Source organism: Pelobates fuscus, chromosome 3, assembly GCF_036172605.1.
Source record: "Pelobates fuscus isolate aPelFus1 chromosome 3, aPelFus1.pri, whole genome shotgun sequence".
Lineage (NCBI taxonomy): Eukaryota > Metazoa > Chordata > Amphibia > Anura > Pelobatidae > Pelobates > Pelobates fuscus.
Window position 1 is genome coordinate 404,698,437 of NC_086319.1, and position 27,521 is coordinate 404,725,957.

The following is a 27,521-nucleotide window of genomic DNA, read 5'->3' on the forward strand; positions in this document are numbered from 1 at the left end:
CTAGATTTTGCAAGGTTCCTACTTTGTGTAATTAGCCCCAGGGAAATGTGTTATGTTAAGATGAATATTGCACCTTAAATATGTGTATATTTGGGCCCTGGGTTGGAGCACTTGGAGAGTAGGGTGGGCCAGTGCTCCACTCCAAATTGTGGAAGCTGCTTGGAACCTACAGGTGAGAAGTCCAGTTCCCGAGTTTCAATCCTAATTTACCTCACCTGAAAAGGATTGTTAATTACAGGTGCTATTAAGTACTCCCCTGCCAAAGGAGGAGAGAGAGTGTGTTTTATTTCTGTGAGTGGAAACAGAGAGCTGAAAAACCCTGAAACAGGAAAGTTGTTGTTTATGTTTATGTTGGGAAATGGACAAGCCATCCAACCCAGTTAGCTAATTATTTTGTTTAGTTAGTGCTCAGAAGAGCAAGGATTTTGTTTTATATATTTTGTTACAACATTTTATTCTTTACTGTGCATTTATTTTGGAACCACAATAAAAAGAGAAAGTCCTTTTACCTCATCCAGCATGTGAAGTGTCTCTAAAGCCTGAAAAGACTGTGTGTAACACCCCAATCCCAGGGCAAGGTACCAAGGGAAAGGAGTACTTTTGTCACAATAGACAGGAGAAAAAGTAAGTACTATTAGATTAAAAGAAAATAAGGTAATGTACTTAAATTTACTAGAGCAGGACTTGCTCTAATTTAAACAGCATGGGTGGTATAATCCCCACCTATGGATATATTGGTGCCTAGAAGCAAAAAAAATAAATAAAAAGTAAGTGACTGAAAAATGCAAACTTTTATTTTAACAAACTTAGTAAAAGATAATAAAAAGTCTAAAAATAGGAATAAGGAGTCCCACTTTATGCTTTTCGCCTGTTCAAGGCTTTTTCAAAAGTGTGAGTAAGTCCTTACAATGTTCTTGTTTTTATATGAAGACCCTTATTGATAATTGCTACGTGGTGAGTCCAATTTCCGGGTCTGCTGGAACACGCGCGTCATACCGGAAGTGATGCGGCAATATTCTTTCATTCTTAATGATAATCGGCTGGTTTATGATTCCGTTGGTGTTTCAGATAAACTCATTAAGCTTTTGATTGGAACGCACGTACTGCTAAGAGGATTACATTGCCTTCCAAACGCTACTTGTATGAATCTCTATGGAATTTGTGGAGCAGTACAGTGTAAAAGCTCCACCTCTTATTAGGATAATCCCATGGGGATCTGGTTACATTTTGTGTGTGTGTATATATATATATATAGCGTAATGGTGATTGAACAGCCACGTTTAAAAGGGGCAAACATATATACATTGAGATCAAAATTATATTCTTGATATGTGGGCAGAAACACTGACTATTTGTTTCATAAATAAAGGGAAAGATAAACTATAGGTCCATATAATTGTAGATGGGGTAATAAATATATAAAATAATCAACAGTTAAATATATGTCTGATGTTGATATTCAATGGTAATATGCAACCTTAGAGAGTAATAGTGCATAAGATTTTAAAATAAGAATAAAAAAAGAAGATACAGTTTTGTTATTTTATATAATAAAAATGTATACATTAAGTGCTTCTAGTTTATATAATAAAAGTGTATGCATTGAATGCCAATAATCATAGTTTTACATAACAGTATGGTGGCATAAATACAAATGATATTTAAAGTTATAGAAAGTATAAAGCTACTCCATAAAATATAGAATGTATATCCATAGGGGAATGTGATAAGAGGAAGATTATAATTTAATCCAAGCACAGAAAAAAAACATACATTTTATGAAACCCCAAAAAGTACTTTAAAAACATATAAAACCCCATAAACGTTACATCCCCTGATAGCCCCTATCTGGGTGAACAACATATCCCAAAATCACCCAGATTGGTTCAGGGGTTCAGGAATTTTCTTGTAGTCATAGTTTTGACCGACCGTGCACATGGTCTTTATGCCCAAAACAGTTCCAGGGAATTAGGGCCAACGGTCGGTCTCTCTTCATGGAGTGGAAAAGTACATACATCATATAAATGGAGCCTTTTAAAATGCATTGGGCAAGATATATTGCAGGGCCCATAGTCACAGGGTAAGTGGCTGGCAAGCAGGCCTCTTGAAAACCAGTTACGAAGGTGCTTTCGTCACACATCTTCCCTCCCAGGTGAAGACTAACCTCCTGTCAGTCGGTCCCTGAGTCAAACAGCCCACCCACAAAAAACAATTACTGGACCTGATGACTCTTGTAGTCGGTCTCTGTCCAGTATGTCCCAGGTTACTGAGTGGGTATCCGTCACCCCTGATCTTTCAGGTGCTCCCAGGCATATGAGTACTTGGTGGGCAGAGGCCAGCGGTGCTCTGCCCCATAGCCAGTGTTACAGCTGGATAGTACAGGGGGTTGCCCAGTCCGAACCCACATGGACCGGTAAGGCAAAAGCCAAAGGTGCTCTGACCTGATGCCAGCGCTTCTGCTGGGGGGGGCAGCAGGTAGTCAGAGCCTGGACGAAGAGAAAGGGGAGGGAAGAGGCTAACAGCGCTCTGCCCTGATGCCAGCTCTTCTGCTGGAAGGGGGTCAGTGGGTATGGCCATCTCCTCCACTACCCCCAGAACCTGGTTGGGCAGCTGCTGCCGGAGAGGGGGACCAGTTGCGCCCTCTCTCTGTAAGGTACATGGCCACTGAGGAATGAGATTGGTTGTCTCCACTCTCTGTAATGCTGCTTGGTGCTGGGTAGTGGTACCGACCATCTCCACTCCCAGGGCTTCTTGCTGTTGCAGGAACGAGGGACTGACAATCTCCTCTCCCTGTGATGCTGGCTGCCACTGGGGAGAGAGAGAGGTTGTCTCTTCTCCTTTTACAACACACTGACGCTGGGGAGTCAGACCCAGGGCCGGCCTTAGGCCTTTGGGCGTCCTGTGCGAAAAATCTTCACAGCATCCCCCATTCCCGTCCCCCCCTCCCCCACTCCTTCCCCTTCCCACACACCCTCTCACACACAAACACACGCAGGCAGTCACACACAGACAGCCACACACAAACACACACACACACACAGACATAGAATGTGACAGCAGATAAGAACCATTCCGCTCATCTAGTCTGCCCAGACAGTCAAACATAGGCAGTCACACACACAGGCAGACATCCACAAACACACACAGGCAGACAGCCACACACACAGACAGGCAATCACACACAGACATCCACACACAAACACACAGGCAGACAGCCAAACACACAGAGGCAAACAGCCACACACACAGTCACACACACACACACACACAGGCAGACAGTCATACACACAGATAGTGACACACACACACTGGCAGGCAGCCACACACACACACACACACAGGTAGACAGCCACACACAGACAGTCACACACACAGATAGTGACACACACACACTGGCAGGCAGCCACACACACACACACACACACAGGTAGACAGCCACACACAGACAGTCACACACACAGACAGTCACACACACAGACAGTCACACACACACACACAGGCAGACAGCCACACACACACCACACACACACACACACCACACACACACAGACAGCCACACACACAGGCAGACAGTCATACACACACACAGTCACACACACAGACAGTCACACACACAGACACAGGCAGACAGTCACACACACAGAGAGTCAAACACACAGTCACAAACACACAGGCAGACAGCCACACACACAGGCAGACAGACACACACACACACACACACACACACACAGGCAGATAGACACAGACAAGCAGACAATCACATAGTTACCTCTGTTCCTTGTGGAGGCAGACAGGCAGTGCAGCTCCTGGATTCTGGTTGTTAGGGGAAGCAGGGACTCCTTCCTGCTTCCCCTGCAGCAGTTACAAGCATGTATAGCTCCGCCCCCGCCGGCCGGTAAGCCCCGCCCCGTCACACGGTAAGCCCCGCCCCCGCCGCAAACTGTTAAAAAAAAAATCCCGGCCGGCCATGTGTGAGCTGTGCGGCAGCTGGGCGCCCCCTGCTCCATGGTGCCCTGTGCGTCCGCACACCTCGCACACCCCTAAGGCCAGCCCTGGTCATACCAACTGTCTTGACTCATAGGAACGCTGCCTGTTGTCTCCACTCTCTGTAATGCTGCTTGGTGCTCCCAGTGATGCTGGTTGATGCAGGGACAAGGGACGGACAATCTCCTCTCCCTGTGATGCTGACTGCTGCTGGGGAGAGAGACCAGCTGTCTCCTCTCCCTGTGAGATGCACTGCCGCTGGGGAGAGAGACCGGTTGTCTCCCCTCTCTGTAACTCCAAATGCAGCTGGGGATCTGGGCCGGCTGCCCAGCATCCCTGTAGGGCTGGTAGAGAGATCTCCATCCCATCTCCACATGCCATTTGGGGTTCCTTCCAGGACCAGCTGATGAGGTCCCCCACTTCAGTAGCTTGTAGGGAAGCAGCCAGGTCTTCCCAGCTGTAGGGTGGCAGATCTGGTTCTGCCTGTTGGGTAGATTGGGGCCGAATAGAGCTAAACGTTCTTCCCAATCAGCCATATAGAGGTTGGCATAACTGGGTGCAAACCTGGTACCCATAGCCACTCCTGTTTTTTGGTAGTCCTGCTCCAGCTCCCACTCTCTTGTTACCAGGTGGGTCATGTCTCGTCCCACCTTGCTGAAATCAGCCCAAACATGCATGCCCACCCTGTAGTCACAGATGTCCCAACATCTAGACTCCTCTGTGCTGCCGAAATCAATATCCTCCTCCATGGCATCCCAAAGTAGACCAGGGCCATCGAAATTGTCACCTTCGGCGCAGTCGTGCTCGGCCGCCCAAGGGGTATGTCGAACCGTACACCACCATAGTGCCTGGTAAGCATCGTCTAGCCAAAGCTGCTTACATACCAGGCTCTTGAGCACTGTCACCCACTCGTCCAGGGGCTGCTCTCCCAAGAGACACATTTGCATCGCCACGCACCTTTGTAGCCGCTGCTCGTCACTGGGGAGACTGTCGCCCTGCAGACGCTGTACATTCTCCAGGGCCTCATACTAGATTCCCTTCCGGTCTGCATCCTTGTACTCTGCATTCTTCTCCTCCTCGTCATGAAATGCTGTCTGAAAACTAGCTGATTCCATACTGCTGTAGACAGGGGCACTGTACGGATACTAGCTGTAACGGAGCTTCCTGTACCTCGGTTGGGTACCTTCGCCGACGGATGCTCCTAGTGCTTACCGAGGCTCCAAGCACTTCTGCAGACACCATAAGTACTGCAGACCCCATGAACCACCGCAGCTTAGTTGGGGTCTCGCCGTCTCCACCCACCCTGGACCTACGACAAGGCTCCAGGTTCCAGTAGGGGAACCTCTCTTCCTCCAGAGAGCGAAGCAGGAACAGCTCTTACAAGAGCTAGTGATTATTCAAGGGAGTATGAAGAGCATAGCAATCTCTTGTAGCAGTTTCCCCCAGTAAGAGACAAGACTCTAGATTGAGGGTAAATCAGGAACAGAAAGTGTAATGGCACCCACTGGTCTTTTATACAAGTTTTACAGCAAAGGTGGACCTAGTTGGGCACCGAATACGAAACATACAAGAAATGCCACCTTAAAATGATTCTATATTAGTAAAAATAATACCACCACTACTGAAAAAATTAATGGAGACAATTAGAAAGTAAAAGACTATAAAAGAAGCTCTTTAAGAAATAAATCCACCTTCCATCAAGCTTATTTTAAATCTAGTGCTTTGGACATTTTTTAAAAGAAGGTATGTAAGGATCTGAGAACTCTAGATAGCAAAACAAGAGATAAACCCAATAAGAATAGAAAAGAGACAAATATTAAAATATCTATACAATGACCCCTCAATAGTAATAAAACCTGCCGACAAAGGTGAGCGGTGTTGTCATATTGTCCAGAGAAAAGTATGAGGAAGAAGCATTTAAACAACTCGATGATACGAACACCTACATCAAACTAACCAATAATCCAACCTGAGAAATCAAGACTAAACTGAAAGTCTTTTTAGATAAAGGAAGGGATGTAGGGATCCTAGACTCTAAAGAGTATAATTATATAAAACATAATGCATCCCAAAATCTCGGTTATAGACTTTCTACCAAAGATCCATAAGCATATCAATAATCCTCCAGGACACCCTATCATATCCGGTATACGATCACCCCTTTCAAACCTCTCCGAGTATATCGACATCATGCTACAACCATATGTCGTAAAAACAAAATTCTACCTTAAAGACACTATGGATTTGTTAAAAAAAATTAGAAAAGATCACTTGGGGAGAAAATCTCATACTTATCACATGTGATGTTAAATCACTATATACCATTATTCACCACAATAAGGGATGTCAGGCAGTAAGGTCTATATAACAACAAGATTACTATGATCCAGGAACAAATATATTTTATAATCGAAGGTATAGGTTTAATTCTAAAACATATTTTTAGCTTAAGGATAATTGTTATTTGCAAAAAACAGGAACGGCTATGGGTACCAGGTTTTCACACAGTTATGCCAACCTCTATATGGCTGATTGGGAAGAACGTTCAGTCTGGAGGGGGCATGACTGGGTGGAAAGACTGGTATCCTACTCAAGATGCATTGATGATCTTCTGCTTATCAGGAAAGGACATATTGCCACAGCCCAAGATTTTAGAAGTTTTTAAATGCCAATGAAGAAGGCATAGTTTTAACTGTTGGTTAACTAATTGTTGGTTAACTAATTGTAACCAGACAACTGGACGTACAGGAACAGAGAGGTGGATAGCCACATAGTGTCACCAACTTTATATTTAGGAGGAGCTCTCCTTTTAATATCATAATTCCAATTACACCAGTCATCTTGTAAATACGTACAGTAACAACGAAGGTATTGTTCTAGACATTGATATGAATAGGATCTTCATTTTCCAGAAATGTATGTGCCCAGGACATGGGTTCACCCTTTAAATAGGAAATCATTGAACAGACTTTAATCCTGTCTGTGGGGTACGCCCTAGGTTTAAGAGTGAACAACATTTTGCATGAATTCAAAAATTCTTCTAAATTGGAAACTATACTGTCCTGGCCCCTTCCCCAAGGACTTAAGGCAATACAGCGGTTTATAGGGTTTGCCAATTATTATAGGAAATTTGTTAAAAACTTTTCATCCATCATTTCCCCTATCACTAAACTGACTAAAAAAGGTTTACACCCCAGGGTTTGGACTCCTAAAGCTATTGTGGCCTTCGAGACTCTTAAAAAGGCATTTGCCACTGCCCCTGTGTTACACCATTCTGATCCTTCCCTTCCCTTTGTACTGGAAGTAGACGCTTCTGAATCCGGTATAGGAGCAGTGTTGTCACAAAGACAATCGTATGACGAACCCCTCCTTCCCTGTTGTTACTTTTCTAAACGCTTGTCTGAGTCTGAAAAGAATTACAACGTCGGGAACAGGGAATTATTAGCTATAGTGATGGCTTTTAAAGAATGGAGGTACTTGTTAGAAGGAGCTAGACACAAAATTCTGGTTATAACCGATCATAAAAATCTATCCTATATCGCAGACGCTAAAAGGTTATCCTCTCGACAGGCTAGATGGTCTTTATTTCTCTCACGTTTTCAGTACATCATCACATACAGGCCTGGATATCGCAATGTCAAGGCTGATGCTATCTCCCGCCAGTACGAACCTGTAGATTCAATTGCCTCTACTCCTGAGCCCATTGTACCTACATCTAATATAATAGCTGCTACCCGTTTGCTACCCGTTTATTTTGTCTCTTTTTCTTGATGGTATCAAGACATACCAATCCTAAGCACCCTCTGAGACTCCTATTGGTAAGCTATACGTAAAAGTGAAAGACAGAAAGAAGTTATTAGCTTTATTTCACACAGCCAAAACTGCTGGTCATCCAGGGGTTACCAATACTTACAACGGTCTCCTCCAACAGTTTTGGTGGCCTTCACTTAAAAAATATGTGGCAGATTATGTGCAGGCTTGCCGTGTCTGCACACAGTGTAAGTCCCCTAATGTTAAACCCCTGGGCCTCCTTATGCCCCTATCTGTACCCAAGAAACCATGGACACACTTATCCATGGACTTTATTGTGGATCTTCCATCATCTGATGGACAGACAGTAATTTTGACTGTAACTGATAGGTTCTCCAAAATGGCGCACTTCATTCCGCTTAAGAAGCTACCTTCTGCGGTTCAGTTGGCTCAGGTGTTTGCCAAAGAAGTGTTCCGCTTGCATGGTATACCACAATATCGTATCTGACAGGGGCCCTCAGTTTGTCTCTCGGTTTTGGAGGGGCTTTTGTGCTGAGATGGGGGTCTCCTTATCGTTTACTTCCTCCTATCATCCGCAATCTAATGGAGCTGCCGAACGGGCAAATCAGTCTGTGGAGTTGTATTTACGCTGTTTCACGAATGCACACCAGGACAGCTGGTCCCATCTTCTTCCCTGGGCTGAATTTGCCAGGAACACTGTGTCTCATTCTTCTACTGGCGTAAGTCCTTTTATGGTGGCTTATGGGTTCCAACTCTCTGTCCTTCCCAGTGTGTTCTCCGACAAGGGAATGCCCGCTTTGGACAAGCACCTCGCCTCCTTACGGAAGATGTGGGATCAGGTCCATGCTGCTCTTTGTCGTGCGGCTGCTGCTCAAAAAAGATTTGCTGATCGTCGTAAGTGTGCGGCTCCTTCTTATGCTCCGGGTGATAGGGTTTGGTTATCCTCTAGGGTTCCCTCGATGAAGTTCGCGCCCAAGTTCCTTGGTCCCTATAAGGTATTGCGTAGGGTGAATCCTGTGTCCTACCCCCTGGCCTTGCCTCCTTCCATGCGTATACCTAACACCTTTCACACCTCCCTTTTGAAGCCCTTGCTCTGTAATCGGTTCTCTGGGTCTCTCAGGTGTTCAGATGCCCTCCGCGCGGTCTCTAGTAACGTGTACAAGGTGGATGCTCTCCTTGATTCTCGTTTCTCTCGAGGTCGGTTGCAGTATCTAGTTGATTGGAAGGGTTACGGCCCTGAGGAGCGGTCATGGGTTTCTGTCTCTGATTTGGACGCGCCCTCTTTGATCCGCTCCTTTCATGCGCGGTTTCCTTTGACGCCTTCGGCTTCCCGCCCTCCGGGCGGTCCTCGAGGGGGGGTTATGTCAGGGCTCCGCGGGCAGCTGTGAGGGGAGGCTGCAATACTCTCGCAGCACTCACCCTCGGTCCGTCGCCGCCCGCGGTCCCCCCTCCCTTTACCTTATACACATTCACACACATTGTCTCACACACACACACATACACTGCCCACCCATACACACACAGCCCCCCATACTAACATTGCCACACACATACACAGCCCCCTCATACACACATTGCCCCACACACCCTACACATTCACACACTACACCCCCTCACACACACTGAACCTTTCACACACACTGAACCCCTCACACATTTCGCCACTGCTCCTATACCCTACTACAGCCTCATATCCCAGCAGACCCCAGGTAAGTTGTCAAACTGTTCTTAAACGGTTTGACTACTTACTCTGGGAGGAGGGCCCGGCCCTCCTGGCACCATAACCACTACACAGAGCAGTAGTGGTTATTGTGCACGGATTATTTCTTTAAATAATATACAAGTGCCCCAGTAGCCAGCAAGCCAGCCAGCCAGCCCACATGCCAGCCAGCCAGCCCACAGGCCGACCAGCCAGCCCACAGGCTGGCCAGTAGCCAGCCAGCCCACAGGCCACCAGTTAGCCCACAGGCCAGTAGCCAGGCCACAGGCCTACAGCAAGCCACAGGCTTACAGCCAGCAAGCTGACAGCCTGCAAGCCGCAGCCAGCAAGCTACAGCCTGCCAGCCAGCAAGCCACAGCCTGCCAGCCAGCAAGCCGCAGCCAGCAAGCCCACAGCCTGCCAGCCGCAGCCAGCAAGCCCACAGCCTGCCAGCCGCAGCCAGCAAGCCCACAGCCTGCCGGCAGTAGCCAGCAGGCCCACAGTCTGCCAGCAAGCCCACAGCCTGCCAGCCGCAGCCAGTAAGCCCACAGCCTTCCATCAAGCCCACAGACTGCCAGCCAGCAACAGTAATTAAGAGGAGCCAACTTGGCCTAGGAATCAGCGAGCTATGTTGTGTTGCTATATTGTGAATAGGAACCAGAGTGTTGGAGAGACCCCCCTCCAGGCCCCATTAGACTCCATTGTAGTCTCTAATGGGACCTGGAGGAAATTCTTTCTAACACACTCTCTAAAGGACACTGAGATAGCCTCTGCTAGAATGACTCCCCCCCCCCCATGGCCCATTAGCCCTCAATTGTAGTCTCTACTGGGGCCTGGAGGCGACTGTTTCCAGCAGGGACGCTGAAATGGCCTCTGTTAGAAAGACCCCCTTCCAAGCCTATTAGACTCCATTGTAGTCTCTAATGGGGCCTGGAGGGGATTCTTTCTAACACACTCTCTAAAGGACACTGAGATAGCCTCTGCTATAAAGGCCCCCCTCCATGGCCCATTAGCCCTCAATTGTAGTCTCTACTGGGGCCTCGAAGGGATTATTGCCCTTTTGTTCCTTGTGTCTAAAGATTGTGTAGGGTGTGGCTGGAGGCGGTGCATGGAGGCGGGACATGAGTGGCGCTTGCTGCGGAATATGGGTTGGGCCTGTAAGGGGGCCCTTAATTTATTTTGCCCGGGGGCCCTGAGGGTTCTCAGTCCACCCCTGGCTGGCGGTATAGCACGTCCCCGCCATCCTATTCACTTACCCGGTTGCCGGCCATCCCACACGGGCGATCACGGTGGGGGGACTCACCAGGCATTCCAGGGAGTCCCCCTGATGCCGTTCCAGCCCTCCAATTCAATTCACCAGACCGAGTAACACCTGCAGTGCATCTGAAGTAACTAATTAGATCAGCAAGGCTTTACCCTGTTACCAGGTGTGACGTGCAAACTGCAATACACATGCAAAGCCTTTCTGGTATGACAAATAGAAGGCCTTATTTTGCAAGTAAAGCCTCACACCGAATATAGCTACTTACCATCACTTCAATAAGGACTGGGCTGCCAATATACACCAGGTTATGTACCGAGTTCATAGTGGATAGACACATGGATAATCTTATGAGAATCCCAAACAAAGGTTATATTCCATCCTTCACTTCAATAAGGGCTGGGCTGACAATATACATCAGTTTATGCACAGAGTTTATACTGGATAGACACACAGATAATCTTATGAGAATCCCAAACAAAGGTTATCTTCCATTCTAAATTGGAGACTAGAAATAATGACGCATAAGGTTTTTATAAATGATACTTCCAAAACATAATGAAGTAACATACCTTCAATAAAGACTGGACAGTCACTTTACACCAGTCTATGCACAGCATTTATAATGGATACACACATGCAGATACAGGCAATTTTAGGAAAATCCTTAAAAAAAGAGGATCTTCCTTCCTGAGATGGAGACCCTAAATAAAACCCTAAACTTCAGGAAGTACTGGGTAGTCACTGTGCACATAGTTTAAACTGGATATACATTCAGATATAGGCAATTTTAGGAGAACAAAAAATATTTCTAATTCTGAGATGGAAAACACAAATCCTTCCACACTCCTTTAAATATGCCGAGTTCCACTACAACCAGTAATACAATGTCTTATTAGGTCATTCTCTTAATGGGCCTGATTTAGTTGTGAAAAACACAAGTGAAAATAAATAAATCCACAAAATTACTAAAAACCAAGGCGGCAGTGGACTTCTCACTGGATAGGAGTGCCCAGAATAAATAATATTTTCCATTTTCTGAAGTAAGGCAGGCTGGAAATCACTACCACATGTCTTGTTGTAAACAAGGTCCAGTGTAGACACAAGGACCAGCGTGGACATTCCCAGAAGTAAAGCCTGCTAAAAAACACTCCCACATATCTTGTTATAAACAAGGCCCAGTGTGGTCAATCTCTGTAGTTAGGCCTGCTAAAAAAACACTCCCACATATCTTGTTATAAACAAGGCCCAGTGTGGTCAATCTCTGTAGTTAGGCCTGCTAAAAAAACACTCCCACATATCTTGTTATAAACAAGGCTCAGTGTGTACAATCTCTGTAGTTAGTCCTGATGGAATCACTGCCACATATCTTGTTATAAACAAGGCCCAGTGTGGACTCAGTGTTAGGTTGAAAATTCATTTGTACAGGTACCATATAAACACTACTACCGTGAGGATCACAGCAAATATGTTTTTACTCGAGTACCATACAGAATACCTCTACCCATAGGATCACAGCGGATTAAATTTATTTATTGCTGGTGCACATGCATTCTATATACCGAGGGTTAGCACTTTTTATGTGCTGCCCACCATTATGCATAAGTAACAAGTACTAGGTTAACTTGTTGGCCAACCTTCCACCACACTCCGTCCTGCCCACAGCGCTACTAAAGCATACTCACACCAAACATACCTTCGCGATTATTCCCTAGGGAACTAAATCCAAATCACAAAATCCAGTATAGAATAATCAAGATCAGCTATTTTAGCCTAGGTGTTGCCATTCAGGATTTACAGAGTTATTCACAAAAGTGAGAACTCAAAGGGAATTTCAAATTCAAATGGTAATCATAGGTATAAATAGCCAAACTGGATACATTCTCTATGTCAGCTGTGCTTTCAGTTCAGCTGCACTGGCCTTAAATTAGTAAATTACATTAAATTCTTACGTAAGTAATTAACCTGGCTAATTTACAAAAATTGTTGGAGTTTAGTGAATAAGCCTGCCTGAGTTACCATAGCACAGCGCAAACCCATCATTAAATGGATTTAAGTTGCTGGGGACTTGGTTTCTGGTGTCCTCACTACAGGGAAATCAGAGGCATAAACACGACTACAGGAGGAAAAAAATCAGGACAGTATTTCTAAATGTAAGATGATTGGGAGCTCTGAACATTGGGCATTTACAGTTTTTTCAATATGGCAAATTTAAGTCAACATAGTTTTGACAGAGCACCCCATCATTGATCATACTATTTTGGTTTGTTTCTTCCATATGGTTCGGTAACGGAACAAAGTCACGATTTTCCGCTTTTATACCCCCCGTACGCAGACCACTTTTTGGCTTGTTAAATATGTTGACCTCTTGTAACACCTTGTTAACTCAAGTGTTCTGCTGGAGGGTCGCCATTCACATGAGCAAACACATGGGAAATGGGATGGCGGGCATCTTGACTTGTGAACGCAGGTAGTGGTACTCATGCTTCGAATGCACGGAACTAAAATCGGCCAAGCTAAAGTGCGAACACTGGTAGCTTCTACCGACGCCTGCTTCTTCCCCAAGTGAGCTAGGACAGCGCTCTTCAGGCAAACTGTTCACACAACCAGAAATAACATTCACTCCCTGGAACCAAGACAGAACATTTGGTTTTACAAAAACACAGGAACTCCGGAACGGAGACCGACCATAGCCTTTTTCACTCAGGAATTATTTGAGGCTATAACCTCGTGGTTGGTTGGTCGGTCAGAACATTAACCGGTTGGCAATTCTGTTCCACCAAACGGATCTGAGCGATATTTGGACAACTTGGGCGCTCGGATCCGGGCTATCCAGTGATATAGAACTTGTGGGGAGGAGTTTGTGTTGAACTGTATGGATACTCCCTGCTTCTGTGTATAAATTGCGTGTACCATGCCATAATAAACCAGTCTACACCTGAAACATGATAATACCTTACATAAATAAAAATAAATAAAAGCTCAATAATGGGTATCATATATAAAACACTTTTTTTCAGTCTGCTCTATAATTGCCCAGCTGAGTCAATTTCCCATGTTTAAAATAATTATGTCAGCCTTTGCACAAGCCTGTGTATTGATGGTAAACTGTGCCTGCTGTCAGTGCAAAAAAAAAAAAGTTTTAAAAAAAAAATCATTATGTCAGCCTTTATAAATGAAAACATTTATTTCCAGCTCTGCCAGGCTTACTGCAACATAATAAAATATTGGGAAAAAAATGGGTTCAGAATTGAGGACAGTTTAATACACAATTCTGAGTATCAGCTGATCTGGTTTTATGTTGGCTCTTCCACTCCCTCTAGCATGTAAGCTCATTGTCCAGTTGTCTGGTTACAATTACATGTCTGTTAGTCCACCATTGTACAGTGCTACGGAATCTGATGGTGCTATGTAAATGATAACATAGAAACATAGAAACATAGAATGTGACGGCAGATAAGAACCATTCGGCCCATCTAGTCTGCCCAGTTTTCTAAATACTTTCATTAGTCCCTGGCCTTATCTTATAGTTAGGATAAGGCAAAAAAGTACCCAACCACTAAACAACACAACAGCAAATAGCAAACCTACTAAACAGTGTGCCCTCTACAAACACCAATACAATAGTATGAATACAAAGGAGAAGTAGGGATGCAAAATGAAAGATAAGCAATTCTAAGGTGCAGATATAAAAATATATACAACCTTGTAATGATGAAGTAAGCGATATCTATATAGAAATAAATAAATCGCATATAGTGTATTACAGAACCAAAATGTTATAACACGCAAGATGATTGTGGTAACTCACAAGATTATAATGTAAAGCAGGGGACTTACTTTGATGCTGTTGATACCACCTGAGCGTGGTTTTTATGCTGTTTTACTTGGATCCTTTTGTAAGTGCATTTGTATATTAAATTAATTCTATATAATTTCTATCTGCACTATCATTTGGTCTCTTTTATTCCAAGTCTATAGAAGAGTCTGTTTACTTCATATACTGAAGATCCTGCCTGACTGAGGATGATGGGCCTGTTTTACATTATAATCTTGTGAGTTACCACAACCATCTTGCGTGTTATAACATTTTGGTTCTGTAATACACTATATGCGATTTATTTATTTCTATATAGATATCGCTTACTTCATCATTACAAGGTTGTATATATTTTTATATCTGCACCTTAGAATTGCTTATCTTTCATTTTGCATCCCTACTTCTCCTTTGTATTCATATTATAGTTAGGATAGCCTTATGCCTATCCCAATAAAATAATAATAATAATCAATGTGATTATTGGGGTAGGCATTTGAGACCGTCTTGTTGTTACATAGTTACATAGCTGAAAAGAGACTTGCGTCCATCAAGTTCAGCCTTCCTCACATTTGTTTTTTGCCGTTGATCCAAAAGAAGGCAAAAAAAAAACCAGTTTGAAGCATAATTTTGCAACAAGCTAGGAAAAAATTCCTTCTTGACCCCAGAATCCCAGTTAGATTAATCCTTGGATCAAGCAGTTATTACCCTACATTGAAAGATTATATCCTTGAATATTCTGTTTTTGCAAGAATGCATCTAGTAACTGTTTGAACATTTGTATAGACTCTGATAAAACCACTTCTTCAGGCAGAGAATTCCACATCCTTATTGTTCTTATAGTAAAAAAAAACTTTCCTTTGCCTTAGACAAAATCTTCTTTCTTTCAGTCTAAATGCATGACCTCGTATCCTATGTAAAGTCCGGTTTGTGAATAGATTTCCAAACAATGGTTTGAATTGGCTCCGAATATATTTGTATAATGTTATCATATCCCCTCTCAGGCGACGTTTTTCTAAACTAAATAGGTTTACATTTGCTAACCTTTCTTCATAGCTGATATGTTCCATTCCTTTTATTAATTTTGTAGCCTTCCTCTGCACTTTTTTCTAGTGCCATAATATCCTTCTTTAGAACAGGTGCCCAAAATTGCACAGCATATGTGGTCTTACCAGTGATTTATAAAGAGGCAAAATTATATTCTTGTCCCGAGAATGAATGCCCTTTTCCATGCATGACAATACTTTACTGGCCTTGGCCACTGCTGATTGACATTGCACCTTGTTGCATAGTTTGTTGTCTATAACAATTCCCAAGTCCTTTTCGTGTGTTGTTATTCCAATTTGCTTCCATTAAGGGTATACGTTGCTTGTGTATTCTTAACGCCTAAGTGCATTACTTTGCATTTTTCAACATTCAATTTCATCTGCCATTTGAGTGCCCAGTCCCTCAGTCTATCTAAATCCCTCTGCAGCAAAGTAATATCTTGCTCACATTGTATTATTTTACAGAGTTTTGTGTCATCTGCAAACACTGAAACATGACTTTCAATGCTGTCTTCAAGATCATTTATAAACATGTTAAATAGAAGGGGTGCAAGAACAGACCCCTGAGGGACATCACTTGCCACCTCTGTCCAGATTGAAAATGTACCATTAATGACAACTCTTTGTACTCTGTTTTTAAGCCAACTTTCTACCAAAGAACAAGCATTTTCATTTAGACCAATTTCCTTGAGTTTGAACACTAATCTATTGTGTGGAACTGTATCAAATGCCTTGTCAAAATCCAAATAGATCACATCCACTGCGACACCCTGATCTATACTTCTACTTACTTCTTCATAGAATGCAATCAAGTTAGTTTGACATGACCTGTGATTCATAAAACCATGCTGATTTTAGGCTTGTTGAGGCTTGTTGAGCCTCTGGTAGTCCACACAGAACCTGGTGCTCCCATCTTGCTTGGGTCCCAGCACTACCGGGGAGGCCCAAGGGATCTAGGATGGTTCAATGACCCCTTAGGTGGAGCAACTCTTGGATCTCTTTCCTCATGTTCTCCCATACGCCCGCTGGAATTCTGTGCGGGCTTTGGTGCAGTGGTTGCAGGTCGGTCACCCAGGGAGGTTGGAGAAAGTCTCCCTCCTGGCCGTCAGCATCTGCGTTCCTCTTCGGTGAGCCTGTCTCCTAATTGGACTTGTTTTACGACCTTGTCTGAGCTCTATCTTCCAGGAGGTCGGCAAGGAAAGATTATCGTAATCTTCCTAGGCTGGGGCACATATAGCGGCCACATCCTCTGTCCTCTCGTGGTAGGGCTTCAGCATGTTCCCATGCAACAGGCATCGGACTCTTGTACCCGAGCAGGGTCCGATCATGTAGGTAGTGTCATGTCTCTGTTCCACCACCCGGTATGAGACCTGTCAGGCCGCCTGTAGCCTGTCATGCCGGACAGGCTTGAAAACATTTTTTTTTTGCCTGACCTGAAAGCTACGGCTACTGGCTCTCTTATCATACCACGTGTGCTGGCACCTCTGAGCTGCCTGGAAGTTCTCCCGCACCAGGTGAGTGAGCTCCTCCAGGCAATCCCTAAACTCCAGCATATATGAGATGATAGGGGTGTCTCCCTGCTCCCCAGGACTCTCCCAGTGCTCCCTAACAAGGTCTAGGGGTCCTCTAATTCACAAGCCGAACACCTGTTCGAATGGAGAGAAGCCTGTAGATTCCTGGGGCACCTCCCGATATGCGAACAGGAGATGCAGCAGGAATCTTTCCCAATCCTTGCAGGTCTCTGCAAAGGTACAGAGCATCTGCTTCAAGCCATTGGTCTGGGAGTGATAGGGGGAACTTCAGATGGATTTAATGCTGCATAACCTCAACAGCTCTTTGGTTATCTCAGCAGTAAATTGTATGCCCTCATCTGTGTTCATCTCCCTGATCTGAGTTCATTGGGGAAAACCCATACGTGAGAACACCCGCATCAGGGCTTGGGCCACAGTCTCTGCCTGAATGTTGCTCAGGGTCACTGCCTCTGGGTAATGAGTGGTATAGTCCACAATGGTCAGAATGTATTTCTTCCCGGAGGGACTAGGCTTGGCAAGGGGACCTATGATATCGACAGCTACCCTGCAGAAGGAAACTTCAATGACTGATAGGGGATGGAGCTTGGCCTTGTGTGGAGTTTAGGAATAGTTATGTGAGCCTACCTGAGCCTCAGAGTGTGAGCCAGCCTGGTTGGTGCGGGCTTGTTGTCTGGTCACCACGGGGTGGGTTTCTACGGGAGCTGGAAGGTCCACATAGGTGGAGGTGAGGTGGCCCAAGTCATTTCTGAGGAGCACCTCTGCGGGTAGTCCGTCCATTAGGCCAACCATCACTTCTCTGTTCCCTGCACCCCAATCAAGGTGGACCTGGGCTGTAGGCAGGAAGTATACTTCTCCTTCGGCCACCTGGGCTGCGATGTTCCCACCAGTCTTCTGGGCCTGGGGATGAGTAGGGAGTGGATGAGGGTCAGAGTGGGATCCCTCAGACCCTGCACGGTATGGCCATTCAGCTGGACAGGTTGACGGTGATGGTCCCTGTAATCGTGGGCAACTTAGAAGGGGTTGGCCTCGTGAAGGCAGGGCCATATTGCTTTGGTGGAGGTTGGGGACTCCGGGCCGATAGCCTGGTAGCAATAGGCTGCTGCTCACTGTGGGTGGGGAGTCACTGGGGTAACGAACTGGGGCCGCGGACGAATCTGGAGGCAGTTCCGCCTGTAGTGCAGTTGAAACAGTTCTGGTTGGTCCAGGGACCCTGGGGTTATGGATCCGGACAGGGGACCCGAGGCTGGAGGGCTGCAGCAGGGTTAGACTGGGATAGGAGCCTTGGGGCTGGTCGGTAGCTGGGTCAGAGAGCTGGGCGTTGGGATCTTCGTGTGACAGCGTACTCGTGCACCCTCTTGGCAGCTTTGGCGATGGTCTTGGGCTGCCTATCCCTCACAGTCTTTGTTCGCGGGGTCCTTGTGTGAAGCCCGGCAAGGGAAGCGTCTCTTTCGGGATGTGACCGCTCCTCCTGGCCGACGTTCGTCTATACGAATGGCAGCCACCAAGAGCAGCACTCATTAATTACTTCCCTTGTGGTTTCACACTATGTTTCAAGTTGCCAACGTTCCAATTGATTGGTGTGAACATTCTAATGGGTGCCAGGGAGATCCTCATTCAAGAACCGAATGAGGTGGGAAGCAGTCCGCGAATGCTTCCCCTGGATGGTGTTCGTCTAACAAACGTCCACCATGCGCCAATGCTTCCCTTGCGGTTTGTGGTTTTGACACCACATTGCACGGTGCGAATGTTCTACAACCACATTCTAAATGAGATTTCGTGGGGAGCAGGCAGTTCTACAGTTCTACAAAACACAAGGAAGGAACAAAACACAGGGTCAAGCTAGAGGAAACACACAAAAGAGATGTCAGTACAGTAACATACATTGCTGGGTAACTGGGGCAATTCACAGTTTAGCAGAGGTTCCGCTACAAACTACAGCTTAATAAAATGGTCCTAGTGTCTATATCATGTCCCTGTAGGCTGAGAAATGTAAATGTGCCTTTTCATAGAAAAGGCAGTGTTTACATTGCTGCTTAGCAACACCTCTAGTGGCAGTTACTCAGACGGTCACTAGAGGTGTGTCCTATCTCAGTTATGCACTTGCGTTTAGCGTCTCTTTGCTCTGCATGGAGGAGCAGAACTTTCCACATAAAGATGGATTGATTTGAGGCACAGTGCTGCGTTTGCTGCACATGTGCAATAGCCTTGCAATGCTTTCCTATTGGAAAGCATCGGATTGACTGAGATAATCAAGTTAGACGATCACAGCCAAATAGGCAGGGCCAGCTGCAGTGGTGGAAAAAAAGGTAAGTAAACCAACTTATTTCTCCACAGAGAGGGGTAATGACACCTAAATATGTATTCCAGCACTATAGTGTTCCTTTAACCCCTTAAGGACCAAACTTCTGGAATAAAAGGGAATCATGACATGTCACACATGTCATGTGTCCTTAAGGGGTTAAACACACACAACAAATATAGATTTACATTTTACAAGACTACTTAATATCCAATATGTGGGAAAGTTATACCAGTTACCTATTCCAGTTAGCAGTGCTTGCAGATAGTGTTGTTTATACAAATTATGGTAGTTAAGTGATTGTCTCACTTTTCAAAATACACATTTATACATAGCCCCTCATGTACCACAGTTACAGGTCTCTGAAGATGGTGGTTAGGGTTAAACAGATTACCTTTCCCAGTTAAAGCTTCCTACATGCAGGCGGTGGGAGTAGTTATACAGATTACCTGCAGCTGGTAGGAGAGGTATACAAAGGGCAGGGCTGTACAGGCAGTCATTGTACTGCAGTCAGAATGGGACAGTGGGTTAGACTGAGTTGCCTTCTCTTGGTGTTGCTAGTCTCTGGCCAAGAGCTTGTTTTCTCCAGGAAGCATGTCCTATCCAGGAATCGGAGACAGTATGACTCCTGGTGGGGGAATACCCAGTCTGGTTGGGGGTCCTCCAGGCTGGATGTTGGGGTGGTGGGTCAGTCCAGGCAGCTGCAGATTCCTGTCCAGCATCCTATTAGCGTGCAGTGCATGGAGGATGCAATGGTGGTATCTGTACAGAGGGATCTCTATGGAAATGGGCGACTGGTGAAAGCCTCAGATCTGAGTCTGGGTCCCAGGCAGTGTATGCCAAGCTCCCAGAGTACAGCAACTACAGTGATCTTCAAGCAAGGGCTGCAGGACTGTGGAAACACCTTACAGGTGAGATGGTCTGGGACCTGGTTGGAGGGAGGCTGGAATGTGCATGTTAGTGTTTTTATTAACTAGATATGTATTACAGCAGGGTATGTCTGTCTCAAACTGGTAGATGTTTTCCTAACACTAGAGTCCATCTCCCTGCCAACCTCATGTTGGTAAGTAAAGGGTTAAAATATTTTTTGTTTCCAGCACTGATGTACCTCAGTGCTAGTTGGGACTCCTCCTCTTGGTTAGGGGTGGGGGAATGGACCTAAAGTAGTTTATGCACTCTTCATAATAAAGTGTTTCAATGCTCTCCTATCAGGTTTTAGATGCTGGACATCATTGTGCGAACATTGGGGTGTCCAGTTTCTAACTGGCTTACATCCTCCCCCCCCCCCCCCCCCCCCCCCTCTGTTTAAACTAAACAAAACAAAAAACTGAAATTGGCATTCCTATTAATGAACCTCTGGCTGCCAATCATACAACTGGCTTGTTTATCTCAATGGAGCTAAACCTAAGCTGCATTGGGAAGTCTGTGACTGGGCAGAGTTAGAAGGGGCAGCCTTACAAAGATATTTGCAGCTTTTGCATGATATATTTTGGGAATAAACAATAGAAAATGCATGTTTTCATTTGGGGTATATCTGCTAAACTATCTGGGTAGCAGTGTCCTTTAACACAATTAGAAAGTTACTGATAAAGACCTAATACACTCAAATCACAAAATGGATGTAACTAGTTGAATGTTGTGCAACTGGATATTCTGATGTGTTTTGAAAAATCTAAGGCGTTGGGTGGGGGGTGGAATCCAGACATAGATGGTAGTGAAAGTAAAGAATGTATCTTCAATCCACTAGTTACAATAACACCATGTGGGGGGTGCAACACACAGTAAAAGATAGATATGGAATATATGACACAGGTAATGGGTCACTCGCAATCTATAGAGCCTAGAATAGCAGGCTCTAGCTGTCAGTAAAAATCATGGTACAAACATCAAATGTTTGTACCACAATTTTTTTTTTTTTTTTTATTGATGATCCTTGTATGTAAGTAAATACTTTTATACCTCAACCATCCTGGTTTACTATTAATTTGTTGAAGTACTTGGGGAAGGACATCAGTGAATAAGGAGTATCGTGGAGAGCCTGAAAGCTTATTTTTCAAAAGTGATGACAGCTAGAGCCTGCTATTCTAGGCTCTATAGATTGTGAGTGACCCATTACCTGTGAGATATATATATATATATCTATCTCTATCGCACCCCCCACATTGTTATTGTTTGTTCACTTGTTTGTGTCTTTTAGTGATTTTTAGACACTGGGGGTAGTTGCTGCTCTCTAATATATAGCGCCAATCCACCTATTCCTTTTTCCTGTTTAAGGGAAAAGTTTTTGTTGTCCACTAGTTGCAATATCTTCTGTTTTTTTTTTTTTTTTTATATTGTGACTTTTTTATTCCAAGCCCCTTATTTGCACTCCTCAATCTGAGCTGTATCCTAAGTTGGGGTGTGCTAATTATTTTCAGTTTCTGGTTTAGTGAATAAGCCAGACTCATTGTTTACTCTGCAGGAACTCTAGGTACAAATGACTCACACCATGTAGGTATGAAGAAAACAAATCTTTATGGTCTGCTTATTCAGAGTGCCAATTCTGACATCTAGCAGACATGAAATACAGTATCTGACAGCATGTGTCTGTTTACAGATGACCTCAGGCTATCTTATCTACAGCACATACCTGACCTACAGCCCGACTCCTTCTCGGAACAGCCCCATCATCCGATCCAACTCTGCTGTGATTCCTATCCAGTGCTACTATGTCAGGTGAATACATTTATTAACAATACTCTAAGGCTAGTGTATATAGGTTCGCTTTTTTTTTTTTTTTTTTTTTACTTTTGTTTAAATTGCCCAAACCTATTTGAATCAGTCTGCAGGGGGTTTGGGGAAATCATTAACGCTTATTAAAAACAATGTACACGGGGATCCAACATATCCGGTATTCTGTTAAAACACAATGTGATCCACTGAACATTCTGAGGATGTTTGGGAAGTAAGTCACAATATTTGTATAAAATACATGACATTTACTGAAAGTGATGATAAACAATACACTAAAATTAGAGTGGAATCATTCTGATGAAAGATTATAAAACAATATGGCTGATTTTACATGATCTGCAGTTATCCTCTTAACCACAAGATGGCAGCATTAATTGTAATGGGATCTTCTATACTAGATTAATATGATCAAACTGGTAATTCAAGTGAATTGGCAATATTGCACAAATTCTGAACATCCAGAGGTCTGATTGGATTTCATTAAATTGGCAAATCCAGCGTAGTTATAGATTTCTTCTAATCACTTGTGTCCTTATTCTAGTAACAGGTATATTACGCAATCATATATAAACATGACTCAATCTTGTGGGGATTACTCCTAGATGTAGTCTGTTGGTTAACCTGCCAATGTAAGAAAAGCCTTTTTTGGTATGACAGTCTTATCTGGCTTCTAACTGTAGTTTAGAAAGTAGATAATTTGCTCAACTAACTAAACTCCAAAATTATGGACTTTAAATATCTGCAAATGTAGATGAAATAACTCCTGTCACAATGCACATACCTTACCAGATTAACTTGAGTTGTGGTGTAGTCCTAGGATTTCCTTAGACATTGATGGAGATGGAATCTTAAAAGAAATCAATGTGTGCCAGTAAGCTTTTTTTTTTTTTTTTTTTTTTTTTTTTTAAATTGTATGTGGGTCATCAGCTGGGGGCCCTTCAGGAACAAGAGATAGATGGAAGGTTATGGGGGCTTCAATTAACAGAACATCCTCTACCAGAGTGGTATCTGCCTTGGGTTCTTGTACAACTAGAACCATTAAAAGTTGCTTCCTCTATGGCCTTGCAGCAAGGTGTCCAGTCTCTGAACCTTTGTTCTCCACTTTGTTTCTGCAGACATGGCAATGTGAGCAGCAATGCCATTAAACCAACATGGATTCCCTTTGCTTCCACCATATCTGCAGAAGAGCGTCTCTCCTTCTCGTTGAAGCTAATGAATGGTAATTATTGGCTAGATGTTATGGGTGGCTTCTGACTCTGCCATCACTAACTCATTCCATGTATAACCTTCCAGATGACTGGAGTGCCCTACGGACCTCTACAGTGTTCACTTTAGGTGACATCTTCCACATAGAGGCTTCTGTTGACACTACAAATCATGTGCCTATGAAGATCTTCGTTGACAGCTGTGTGGCGACATTATCCCCTGATGCCACCTCCAGCCCTCATTATGAGATCATTGCTCAGAATGGGTAGGTTTTGCCACTTGTGGAATTGTGGTAGATAATTACACCCTTTCTAAACCAGTCTGTGCTTTGCAGGTGTTTGTTGGATGGCAAACAGGAGGATTCATCCTCTGCCTTTAGGTCCCCAAGGCCCACACCAGACCGACTCCAGTTCACAGTTGATGCCTTCAGATTTGTTGGATCTGATAACTCTATGGTGAGTGTTTCAGATGCACCCAGGAAAATTCTGCTATGATGCAAGGATTCAGTTGCATTTACTAATGGGTTTTCAAGCAATATGGAGTATCAAAAGCCCAAACGGCTACTGATTTAAGAACCACTTTACTATTAACAACTTATGAGTTGTATCACTGGCTATTCTTGCATGGTCAAATTAATCTGTTACAGAAAATGTTGGGCTTATGCATGTGAAGCCAGCTGTCCTCCAGGGAGGACTGATCACTTGTGCACTTCTGACATGACTATTCTACATTACTATCTACACACTGATACACCTCTAAACTTCTGTTGTCAGATCTACATCACCTGTAACCTGAGAGCTGTTGCAGAAAACCAGGTACCTGACCCCATGAACAAGGCATGTTCCTTCAGCAAATCCAACAATCTGTAAGTAATGGGAAATCAAAGTGAACTCTTCACCTTCAAACCATGTATGAAGTCAGTGTAATTAAAACAAGTCACAAGAGTGCACTGAGGACGGACAGCAGCTGAAATAGCCTGCCCTTCGGTGGGTCCCTGCTCAAAACTCAAGCTGGTTTTAGCCCATCTTGTGCCCTTACAGAGAGAATATCTCTGAAGCATATCAGACTGATCCCACCCATGCGGGCAGTCCAGACTCAAAATGCCAGAAAGTTCCCTCTCAGTATACTCTTGCGATTGTGTGGTTTTTTTTTTTTTTTTTTTTTTTTCTCTCCACTGTAATTAAAACAAATTTCACAGGTTGAATCACTAAAGTTTGGGTCAAACTAAATAAAGCTGCCTTGGAGAACCTCCCCAATTAAAATATTCTGATCCAAAATATTACATTTCAGACTTTCCACTTGTTGGTAACAAACAACTGCTTTGTTTGGAAGTGGAGGGACCTATAGTAGGCACATAAATAAAGGGATTGTCTCCTTGGAGGGGAGTTCAACTAACTGCATACTTTGTGTGGTGGGAGGGGCCTCTTAATACCTTATCGGGCCCATTCAGACGGTCTTCCTGCTGTGGACTGGTTTGTGGGGCAGCAGTGAGTTGCTAACCTACTTAGTTGGGGTGGTTAGTGGCTTGCTTGGTCAAGCTCACCACTCTTATGGTAGCTGTCAGTTATTTCAGCCTGCCAGAACCACTGTACAATGAAAGTTATGTCCTATTTCCCACTCCTGTGTACAGAGTACAGGAGTGCCAGCAGGTTTGAGTTGTGCTGTCTCCCCCTCCATGTGTCTGCCTGGTGGGGAGCCCTTCCAGAGCATCTAGGTGAGGTGCTGTGGCCAAAGATCTCCCATGAGGTCCATTATGGCCTGAGACCTCTAGTTAAAGCATCTGCGTCAACAGTTATTCTGTTAGTATTTATGTTGGATACCTTTTAATTGTAAACACATGTTCCTTTAACAATCTGTTCATGTCTCTCTGCTATATTTTGAAGACTGGGGGGTGGGGGTAATGGTAAGTGGGTTGTGGTTTTTATCTAGGTAGTTGCACATCACACCCATATATTTACCGCTTGTTAACTGATTCTTGTCTCTCCAGCTGGACAGCTCTTGCAGGCACCAGTAACATCTGCGGTTGTTGTGACTCTGGAAACTGTGCCACTGGTCAGAGCAGAGGACTTTATTCACGGTATCCTGGTCAGAGGGGATTTAAGAGAGAAGCTGCATCTGGTGTGTATAATGAAATGCTCAATAATGATGTCTCAAACATAAAGTTTTCAGTACGCGAACTTCCGCAAATGTTCGCGAACCGCCATAGACTTCAATAGGCAGGCGAATTTTAAAACCCAGTGACTTTCTGGTCACAATAGTGATGGAAAAGTTGTTTCAAGGGGACTAACACCTGGACGGTGGCATGCTGGAGGGGGATCCATGGCAAAACTCCCATGGAAAATTACATAGTTGATGCAGAGTCTGGTTTTAATCCATAAAGGGCATAAATCACCTAACATTCCTAAATTGGGGGCCATAAATCACAATGGGGGGGGAACCTACTGTCCTCTCCCCCACCCCTGGGCAGCGGGTGGGGGCCCTAAGTCAAATACCCCATCAAAGGTGACTAGGGGTCCCCAAGCCCCTATTCACCCTCCCCCCCCCCAAATAAAGCCCCTACCTTCCCCTCACCCTAAATGAGGGGGGAATCAAATTGCTACCCTGTAAAGTAAAATGAAACTTACCATTCGACTTCTTTTTTTTTTTTTTTTTTTTTTTTTTTTATCTTAATTTTTCAGCCCCAAAAAAGGGCAAATAAAAATCCATTATACCCGTCGACCTTAAAATAAAATAAAAAACCTGAGCGCGAAAAAAATAATCCATCTTCACCCACGTAGGGCTCTGTGCAGACTTGCTCACAGACAAGGCTCTGTGCCTTGCCCCGCAATTAGGCTAAGAACACTGATTGGTGGGTTTAAGCCAATCAGAGTGCTCTTTGTCATTTTACAAAGCGTGGGAAAATTCCAAAGAACTTTCCCACGCTGTGTAAAATGACAGAGCACTTTGATTGCCACCCTCATTATTTTTAGGGGGGGGGGGTTAAGGTAGGGGGATTTTTTATTTTATTTTTTTTTAGGGGGAGGGGGTGACTAGGGGTTTGGGGACCCCTAGTTACCAGGGGGTAATTTTTTTTTTTTTTTTTTTTGGTGGCCGCTCAGGGGTGGGGGAGGACATTAGGTCCCCCACCATTGGTGTTTAGGGCCACCGCTCAGGGGGGGAGGACAGTAGGTCCCATCCACCGTGCAGGGGTAGGGGCTGGGGGAGGACAATAGGTCCCCCTTATCCTTATTTAGTGAATATTCCCCTGTATAGCAATGTTTGGCATTTAAAATTAAAGTGTCAATCCATATCTGCCAAGTGACCCTATGTAGAAGGAACAGTCCCTATTCTGCTGTGTCAGTGTGTATCAGGGAATATTCTCCTGTATAACAATGTTTGGCATTTAGTGAATATTCCCTTATATAGCAATGTTTTGTGTTTAGTATAAAAAAATTGCAGCTTCCGAATGAATCTAAAATAGATGCTGTCCAGGAGGTGGGAGGGTCTGCTGCTGATTGGCTGTAATGTGTCTGCTGACTGTGAGGTACAGGGTCAAAGTTTACTCAATGATGACTAATTGAGGGCGGACCGAACATCGCATGTGTTCGCCCGCAAACATGCAATGTTCACCGGGAACTATTTGCCAGCGAACAGTTCAGGACATCACTAATGCTCAACACTTTCCAAGCTTTGACTTGGGTCCAGGGGGGGGGAAAGCCACTTGATAGTATTCAGTGAACAATATATTTCATGGTATACTATATTGGTAGTACTGTAAATGAATCTTAATGTTTCTGTCTTTCTCAGGCCCTAGGCAGGCTTAGGGTCCCTCGCTTGGGATGGTGAAAGGGTCAAAGCAAACTCAAGGTTCATAGTGGATCATTCTCTAATGCCAGCCTTCCTTGATCAAAATCATATTTTGCAGGCATTCTGGAGCAAGAAAATGGATCAGCCACACTTGGACCCTTGTTGGTGGTTGCAGCAGATCAGGGTCAGAATCTTGATGTGGCAGATGGTGAGCAGGCTCTTGACATGGCAGATATGGAACAGGCTCTTCCAGTAACTCAGGCATCTGGACCGATAGAGCTGTGGATGTTCGTGGTCATTGTCTCTCTGAGTATATTTCTCACTGTTCCTGGTGTACTTTTTGGTGTGTCTGTTATTAAAAAGAGATATTCATCCCAAAGAGGTTAA

General features: G+C 44.4%; 1 protein-coding gene across 1 annotated transcript; it reads left to right on the forward strand.

Moving 5' to 3' along the window:
• Window positions 1-19,926: 19,926 nt before the first annotated feature.
• LOC134601950 (zona pellucida sperm-binding protein 3-like) lies at window positions 19,927-27,521 on the forward strand. Its single transcript, XM_063446456.1, has 8 exons — window positions 19,927-20,320; window positions 22,006-22,124; window positions 23,258-23,361; window positions 23,436-23,613; window positions 23,683-23,803; window positions 24,122-24,213; window positions 25,336-25,466; window positions 27,253-27,521. Exons 1-8 carry the CDS (start codon window positions 20,150-20,152, stop codon window positions 27,519-27,521), a joined length of 1,185 nt encoding a protein of 394 aa, XP_063302526.1. The 5' UTR covers window positions 19,927-20,149.